Source organism: Phoenix dactylifera, chromosome 8 (genome assembly GCF_051530095.1).
Source record: "Phoenix dactylifera cultivar Ajwa chromosome 8, Ajwa_hap1_PhDact_Kaust_v1.1, whole genome shotgun sequence".
In the NCBI taxonomy this organism is placed as follows: Eukaryota; Viridiplantae; Streptophyta; class Magnoliopsida; order Arecales; family Arecaceae; genus Phoenix; species Phoenix dactylifera.
The window spans coordinates 1468477-1477767 of NC_143197.1; the positions used below are offsets into that span (position 1 = coordinate 1468477).

At 44.5% G+C, this 9291-nt stretch overlaps 1 protein-coding gene across 2 annotated transcripts; it reads left to right on the forward strand.

The window, feature by feature from the left end:
* The first annotated feature begins 1483 nt into the window (after nt 1–1483).
* Nucleotides 1484–8655, forward strand: LOC103703439 (glutathione hydrolase 3). Of its 2 annotated transcripts, XM_008786281.6 has the most exons (7): nt 1484–1795; nt 1904–2256; nt 5107–5625; nt 5875–6110; nt 6569–6833; nt 7273–7410; nt 8222–8655. In XM_008786281.6, the coding sequence occupies exons 1-7, from the start codon at nt 1693–1695 to the stop codon at nt 8498–8500; spliced, it is 1893 nt and encodes a 630-aa protein (XP_008784503.3). In that variant the 5' UTR covers nt 1484–1692; the 3' UTR covers nt 8501–8655. The 2 variants fall into 2 exon arrangements, with proteins under 2 accessions (XP_008784503.3, XP_017697407.3); XM_017841918.5 differs by lacking the exon at nt 1904–2256 and having other exon boundaries at nt 1620–1795.
* The last annotated feature ends 636 nt before the right edge of the window (nt 8656–9291 follow it).

Consider the following 9291-nt stretch of genomic DNA (forward strand, 5'->3'; position numbering starts at 1 on the left):
AAGAAAAGTCGGAGATGCAATAGCCGTAAAGTAGTTTTTGTCCGCGGTTAGTGATGAGATTTTTTTTATAATTAATTATTGTTTCCTATTCAGCAAATCGTATAAAAAAATAATAAACAACAATAAAAAAATAAAAAATATATATTGTACGTTAAGTAACTTAACCGTTTTGAAATGTCTAATATAAAAATATTTAGATAATTAATTAGCTTTTTGCCCGCAGAGTGACTTTCAACTTCGCGTGCTTTGGCCGTAGTGGTTTTTTTAGAAGCTAAAACAAAAATTGTTGAAAGTCAAAAAAATAAACTATTAATTAATTATATAATATAAAATTATACAAGATCACTTTGGTTCGATATCAATCTTCTATTTTCTTAAAAAAAATTCCAATTCTTCGGCGCACCCAATCACAAAGGGCTGCCATCTTCTTTTTTTTTTTCTTTTTCCATAGTTATTCATTCTTTTTAACATTTAGGAGTTTTCACCTTATCGAAAAAACAAATTTCATATTTTTGATGAACACAAAAGAAGAATTTAATGTTTTCAAGTTTTTAATTTCGAACAAACTAAATTATTCTTGCAATTCATGGCTTTGGGTCAGTTTGATAAATATCAGCCTGATGGGAAATAAATAATAGAAAGAATGAAAGAGAGAGCATTTAACCCATGATCTAACGTCCACCGTTTTTTTTTTTTTTTTGCTAAAAAAAAGAAAAAAAAGGGAAAGGGGGGAGGAAGGGACAAGCCTACCCCCACGTAGCAGCCCCCACTGGGCTCCATCCCGCTAGGAGAATGTTCGATGCGGGCAGAAATGACCATATGCTGGGCACCCCGATCAGTTTTACTCATACCCTCTCCACTCGTAGGCCTGGCTTAGTTTCCCTCTAGGTTTCGGCATGAATACCACGTGTGAGTACGTCACACCTGGCACCACCGAGGCTACCAGCAGAGCGGTACGTCCTTCCAGATTCCGTGTCCGAGCAGGGAGTATCCGATTTTCACAATTTAATCGATGCCCGTGCATTTCGAATTCAAAACCACTTGGTTGAAAATAAGGCCACGCTCCCACTAAGCTATCACCTCAGTAGTAACGTACACCGCTCGTTAGATGACTTGGGCGTCTGCCGTCCACCCCAAAACATAACCCAGAAACCGTCCAAGTTCACTCCAAGAGCGAGAGACAGAAGGCTCCAAAAGGAAAAGAAAAAAAATGATATTGTACACCGACGCTGATGCTTGTATCTACACCAGGATGGTGTGTGATCCTCCGTTTCATCCACAAAAAATAAAAATAAAAATTGTAGAGAGAGAGAGAGAGAGAGCGAAAAATACGTGCGACTTGCCCTAAAAATATCTCCGCAGCCCAACGATTCTCTTAACTAAGACGCCACCTACAACGAAAAGGAGACAAATATTTATCTAACGTTGAATTACCAAGGAACCTACGGTATTTACCACTGTGCCCTTCTTTCTTCACGCAAGCGGAACTTTGTTGCGTCTCCGCTCCAACTAACGTTGCCGAAATGGCCTTTCCGTAATTTTCCATGACATTGAAGAAGTGAGCAACTGACCTGCTTGCCCCTTTCCTGGATTCCTCCTATAAATCATCCGCCAGGAATCCGCCTGAGAATCTACACATTTCCTCACTTTCTGCTCGCTCCCATATCTATCCGTCCGCCCTCACGCCCATCCATGGCCGCGAACGATGACCTCGAATCCATCCTCCTCGGCCATCCTGCGCCCCGCCGGACCACCTCCGGCCGGCGGATCGCCGCCGCCGTCGCAGCTCTCCTCGGTAACAACCACCTTAATTTCTCTCTATCTCACCCTCAAATCACGGCCGGCTTTTTTTTTTTTATTTCCCCCGATCTTCTCTCACGATCTTTTCTCCGACACGTGGCAGCCTTGGGGCTACTGCTCGTTGTGGTTGTCCGCGAATTTGGGGGGGATCGGGTGCAGGTGAGCTTCGAGGGAAGACGGGAGCGGTTGGGGAGCACGGATGGGCCGGAGGTGGTCGAATCGGAAGTGGGTGTGGTGGCGGCGGACGACGGGAGGTGCTCGGAGATCGGTGTGGGGGCGCTGAGGGCCGGGGGGCACGCGGTGGACGCGGCGGTGGCGACGGCGCTGTGCCTGGGGGTAGTGCACCCGGTGTCGAGTGGACTCGGCGGCGGGGCCTTCATGATCGTGCGATCGTCGGACTCCGGCAAGGCCGAGGCCTTCGATTCCCGGGAGACCGCTCCCTCCGCTGCGTCCAAGGTAGCAACCCTACCCACCACCACTCCGTTTCACTTGGGTGGTTCTATATACCCCCCCCCTATTGCTAAGGACACCCCCCAAAAACCAAAAAAAAAATACCCAAACTAACCTTTAGTGTAATTACCATATTGCCCTTGAAATTTTCTCAGTACACCCCCCTTCCTCCTCACTGCCGCCTCCTCCTCCTCCTCCCCATCCCCCACCTCCCCGTCCTCCTCCTCCGCCTCCTCCTCCTCCTCCTCCTCCGCCTCCCCCATCACCCCTCCGCCTCGTCTTCCTCCCCCCCTCCCCCCTGCGCCCGCTTCCTCCTCCTCCCCATCCCCCACCTCCCCGTCCTCCTTCCTCCTCCTCCCCATCCCCCACCTCCCCCCCCTCCTCCCCTCCACCTCCCCGTCCTCCCCCTCCACCTCCCCCTCCACCTCCCCTCCACCTCCCCGTCCTCCTCCTCCGCCTCCCCCCTCCTCCTCCGCCACCTCCTCTCACTCCTCTTCCCCCACCTCCCCGTCCTCCTTCCTCCTCCTCCCCATCCCCCACCTCCCCCTCCGCCTCCCCCCGCCTCTCCGTCCTCCTCCTCCGTCTCCCCCCTCCTCCTCCGCCGGCGAGGTGCTCGTTGCTCGGGAGATGGCCGGGGAGGTGCTTGAGGCGAGGTTTTTTGGGCGGAAGGGAGAAGCCGGCGGGTGTTTTGGAGGGGAAGAGCGGGGTGGGGGGGTTTGGGGGGTGTAGAGAGCAATTTAGGTGAGGGGGTGGGAAGGGTGGGGGGTAATTTAGGAATTTTTAATTTTTTAGGGGTGTCCTTAGCAAATGGGGGGGGGGTGTAGAGAGTATTTAATTTTTTTTTAATTTTTGGGGGGTGTCCTGAGCAATAGGGGGGTGTATATAGAACCACCCGTTTCCACTTTCCCTGGACTCCTCTCTCTTTTTTCCTTACCCCATTTTGCCCCTAGATCTTTTACTTTCGACCGTCGGAGCCGGATGAGCTCCTCCGGTGGGAGGCGGAACCTTTATGCTCCACCGAACGAGCCAGCATATCCACGTCGGACTTTAGGAATCGTGTTTCACGGTTGTTTCGTTTGAGCACGAATTTTGTAGTCTAGCGTGTACATGTGTTTCCGCTGTTCAGCAGACGTACCGTACAGGCGCTGCACTACCTTCTTGCTGCCTTTTCCCCACTCCTCCGATTTACTCCAGGCCGTCGGTGGTGCTTTTTATTTTTTATATTATTTTTTGAAAAACACTTTTGTCCCGACCCTATAACGAAACAGTTCCTAATCCACGTGTCGCGAGGAGATTGGTTTTTTATGACAACGCCGACGTGTAGATTCCGGACAGGGGTTGCATCTCTGATACTTGGAAGCGTCCGGCTGACTCTCTAACGCCATTCGTTGATGGGGTAGCGAAGGACATCATCGGTGGAAATCGCAGGACATACTCAAATGATCGGCCACATCCCGCCTGCCAACTGGATGTTGACACGTCACCTTAGGATTTCTGTGACATGAAAAAGTTTAAAAATTCCATATTAGTGCTCGGGCGTCCATGCGTCAGTATGCATGCATGGTCCAAGCCTTGGTATCAACAAAACGATACCAAGTCATGGGAGGAGGATTGGTGCCCTTCATGGCCTCGGTGTAGAAGTACCAATCCCCTGGTGACACTGAAACATTTTCTTGGTACCAAGTTTTGAGTCCCAGAACATATTTGCTAATATAATTGCATTTGCTTGTTGTTGATAGCCAGGGCCGGCCCAACTCTTAGGCAACTGAGGCGGTCGCCTAAGGCCCCGGCCCAAAAAAAGCCCACCGCAGGAAATGTCTCAAAGACAAAATGGAAAAAAAAGGCCCCCTGTGAATTCGCCTTAGGCCGGCCCACTGTAGGGAAGGCCTCAAAGACAAAACGGCCTTAGGCCCCCAAATACATTGGGCCGCTCCTGTTGATAGCCTATACTGAGAAGTCCTAAAATTGGGAAAAATCCATGCTATTTTGAAGTGGCTAAACATTTATCATGTGCACATAAGATCATGTACTTACGTCTTAGCAGTAACATGGCCAAGTTGGCGCAACAATTGCTTGTTCTAAATCAGCCCGATTAGCTTAGACCTACTATTGAGTCATTGGTGGCTGTGGCCATCAATTACACGTCAAGTCACAGATGGTCCGTATTCTAAAAGCTCTCTTGGGCTTTGGATTTTTGGTCCACGTCCAACCCGAAAGGTAGAATTTCTAGCATATTTATCTTAGAAGCAAAAAAGAAACATAGAATATTTTGATTAGTTTATTTTCCTTTTTCTTTTATGTAATATTGGTGACAGCAGGGGGACCTCTTCCAAGCACAAATTATATTAGAATATATTTTCACAAGGATTTACCATCATCCTCAAAAAAAAAAAATGTTCTGATTGCAAGTCTAAATTTTATTTTAATAATCTTGAAGGAAACAACTAATTCGATGGGATTTATCAATCATCAATTAGGCATTGTCCGTGTTTTGAAGTGCCCGTTGAGAGACGTTGATCAATTTTTTAGAAAAAAAAAACAGGCTTACATTAAGATGCAGAGCTTATATAGTTACATAATGTACATACAGAAATTTTTCAAAATACTTATGTAATTGTTAAGTTTGCTGAATAGTTTAATAAGTTTATTTTCAGGCGGCTACTTTTTTTTTTTTTCTTAAAAAATATTATTTTTTTAATAAATTTTTTATAAATAATTTCTGTAAACTCTATTTTTTTAATAAACACTAGGTGGCTTTGCCTCCCCCTTCATAAAAATAAAAAAATAATAAAATAATAAGGAAAAAAGAAAGAAGTGCTCGTCTTACGTCTCCAATTTCCTCTGCTGCTGAAACAGGACATGTATGAGAAGAACCCATCATTTAAGGAAAAGGGTGCGCTCTCGATGGGAATCCCTGGGGAGCTAGCCGGCCTGCATGCAGCTTGGCTGAAATATGGGAGGCTTCCGTGGAAGGCTCTCTTCCAACCGTCCATTGAACTTGCGAGAGAGGGGTTCGAGGTGGTACCTTTTCTAGCACAAGCCATTGAGTCGTCCAAGGATGACGTATTGGCCGACCCTGGCTTGCGAGGAGTGTTGGCGCCCGACGGGAAGCTGCTGCAAACCAACGACACTTGCTACAATCCTGCACTCGCCCACACGTTGGAGGTGATATCCACCGATGGGCCACAAGCATTCTACAATGGAAGCATTGGAGAGAAATTCGTCGAGGACGTGAGGAATGCTGGCGGTATCGCAACAATGGAGGATATGAGGAATTATAGAATTGAGGTCAAGGAGGCCATGGCAGCCAATGTTATGGGTTACACGATCCTTGGTATGCCCCCACCATCCAGTGGAACCGTGGGAATGTCCCTGGTAAGTTTCTGCTGCAAGAAATTCCTATTATTATACCGTTTCCTTGGTTTATTTCATAAGATGCGAACTGTTATATGCGTAGCTTAATGAAGGTATAGAGCAGTCAAACAGCGACCGGACTCGTTTGTGCGGCTGCCATTATTTCAGTTGTCTGTCTATTGATTCATGCACAAATTGAGAGTATTCTAACCAAGATTTATGGCACTATTATTTATAATCTAATCAGGAAATTTATTGCCTGTTAAGTAGGTTCTGAACATCCTAGATAGCTACAAGTCAATGAAAGCTGTTAGAGGCTTGCTTGGACTCCATCATCTCATTGAAGCTCTCAAGCACATGTTTGCCATGCGGATGAATCTTGGGGACCCTGATTTTGTTAACATTACACAATATGTTTCTGACATGTTGTCGCCCTCCTTCGCTGAGAAACTACAGCAAAAGATACTCGACAATACAACATTTAATCCAGGCTACTATATGACCAGGTACCGCTTTTCTTATCCTATTTCTGGCTGCTGCTGCTGCTTGTATTCAATTTTGCTACAGTGTGGCTTGAACACTTCCATTGCTTGTCGAAATGCTTAAAAGGACTAGCTTAGCATGTTAGAACAATTATATTGATTTAAATCACATCCATAGACATGACTCAGCTTACACCATAGTAAGTTCCAGGGTAACCTTTGGCCTCGATCTCTATCTCACATAGCTTCCACGAACCCCTTCTCACTGCTTCGAATCATGTAATTTTATCTCTTCCCTCATTGGCACAGACCCCTCAAGTCCTCCCATTTCCAGTTCAAGGGTCTTCTAACATCTTCACCATAAATGCCGCTCGATATCTGGTCCACTTAGATCGTCGAATCTTTCTATCAAGAACTGTAATAAGGTATATATACCATGACCACCATAAGTATATTGCTGCTAATATATTTCTTTCAATTAGATGGAGTCAACTAAGGGACCATGGAACTAGTCATTTCTGCATTGTGGATGCTCAGCGTAACGCGGTTGCTATGACAAGTACTGTTAATTGGTACTTTGGAGCAAAGGTGCTCTCCCCATCAACAGGAATTGTGTTGAATAATGAGATGGATGATTTCTCTACACCAACAGAATCAACTCCTGATCATCTTCCACCAGCGCCGGCAAACTTTATTGAGCCAGGCAAGAGACCATTGTCTTCCATGACACCTATTATTGTCCTCAAGGTAATGCCTGTTACCATGCGGCTTTTAAATAAATCTGCACATTCTTCTCTCTGCCTCATAATGATTCTTACTAAGACATGTCATTCTTTGTGCAAACTACCCCATTTGTGAACTAGTTCCTTGCTTTCTCTAAAGAAGTTCCCTGTTGTTCATCTTGCTATGCACTCTGGTGGATTCTACTATCTTCCTTTTTGGTGCAAAGTACGACCAGCAGGGCTTTTTCCATGCTGACAGTATAGAGAGTATAGGAAATTTTTCACAGCCATCGCATGCATCCGTTATACAGAAAGATGGAAAGATTCCAAAAGAATCGCTTTGTTAATCCTAAGATAATGTTTAGATCTGCAATCAAGCTATCTGGATCAGTATTCTGGAAGTAGTCTGTTCACTTGTAGTCTATCCTATTAATACAATAAGAGTTTGTTTTACGTCTATGCAGGACAATCAGCTTGCAGGAGTTGTAGGGGCTAGCGGTGGGATGAAAATAATTCCAGCAGTTACTGAAGTCTTCTTGAACCATTTTATTTTGGGAATGGAACCTCTGGCAGCCGTTCAACATCCAAGGGTCTACCACGAGGTAACTTTAAATTTTGTTGGGCTTGAGTAGTGTCTCCTTAAAAAATTCTCGTTTTAAGTGGACAGCACCGAACTCTGGATTCTCTCTTTCTTTTTTTTTTCCATTATTGGGTCTTCCACCGGTCTCACAATTTTTAATCCAATTTTGTTGTTCTGGAGGCCTCATTATGAATGGCCCTTGTAACCAGAGCACCTCTCTAAACAGTAGATGGAACCATAGTTATATATTAACAAAAAAAAAAAAAAAAAACATGTCATCCCCACAAACCAGAACCTCGCCATCCTGAAAGCTCTTGGCTTGAGGTTAAGGGTGGAAGTGGATTGGATAGTATCTGTCTGGATCCATTTTTATTTCCAAATCTATCTGGTTGTGGTTAAAAATTCAAGAATCAGACTAATATTTGTATATGTACCCATGTCTAGCAAAGAAAAATAGAAATAAATAAGGATAGATAACCATCCGATCCATATCCTAATATCTGATTCTATTTGTAATTCTATTTATTTTTATGCAGTACTCATAAACTTTTAAAGAAATTAGATGATCTTTTTAATATGCTATTAACTTGATTTATCATTCACTTAGTAATATCTTTGATTCTATGATCATAAAGATACTTCGGTCAAACAAAATAAATATAAATATAGATATACTCGAGAGAGATACCTCGGTCGAGCCAAGTTAGGAGTTGGACTGCCCTTTGATTCAATTTAGAGGACTACCTTCCAATTTAATTGTTATGTTAAAGTACCATGAAATTCAAAACCCTGGAGTAACGCCAGCACTGTCCCGGTGACATCTAACCATGCAGCTGATACCAAATGTGGTGCTTTATGAGAACTGGACAGCGATCGATGGAGAACTTATAGAGTTCAAGGAGGAGGCAAAGGTGTTCTTGGAGCAGAGAGGTCATCACCTTCAAAGTATGTCAGGAGGGGCAGTGAGCCAGCTTGTGGTGCATGACCTCCAGGAGTCAGTTCTTAAGCAAACAGGGATCACGAAGGTGGAAACAAATGATGTCCGTGTCTTCCACGGAATGCTTACTGCAGTCAGTGACCCAAGGAAAGATGGAAGGCCTGCAGGACTGTAGCTCCGGTGACAATTCTCAGAAAACCATTTCCACGCCCTCCCCCCAAGAATATATTGAGCTGCCTTTCCCTTGTCAGATAATACACAGTATTCACAAATGTTTATATCATTGTGCACGTAGTTATGTTAATAACAAAGTGATTGAAGCTTTTAACACCGATTTGTCAGCAAACGACTCCTGCCATAGTTTGGTGAAATCAAGGCTGGTTTTTTTTTTTTTTTTTTTGCTAGGTCATGTGATTTATATTTGACGGGTACGAATACATTCAATAAAGTCAGAAAACATAATATCTCGGAGTGCCCGAGACAGCTCCTCATCTCCAGCCCAGACAATACTATTTATATGACTAGCCACATAAGCGGCCATCCAATCCGCAGCTCCATTAGTTTCACGGAAGTCATGCTTGGCCTGAAAGGCCACTCTATCTCTCGTCATGGCCTAGATGTTATGATGCAGAGGGTGGTCGTCATCCGTACCCCTCGGACCTCTTTAGATCCATTTATGACCGTGGCTGAGTCGCCCTTCGATGACTAAATCAAGGTTCTTTATGGATTTCTTTTTTATCATCAACATGTGGATCTTCATGATGGCCCAGCTCGGTTATTCCACCAAATTCTGCCTCGGCTTGGATGCTGAATTGCATACTGAAACAGGATATGCCCAATAAATCCCTGATCGAAATCCATCCTTAGATGGAACGTGCAATAGTTTAAGCCTTATCCCATCAGAGCCATGGAATTAAAGATTGATCAATCTTAAATAACTCATGCATCAATAACCATGCAGTTGAA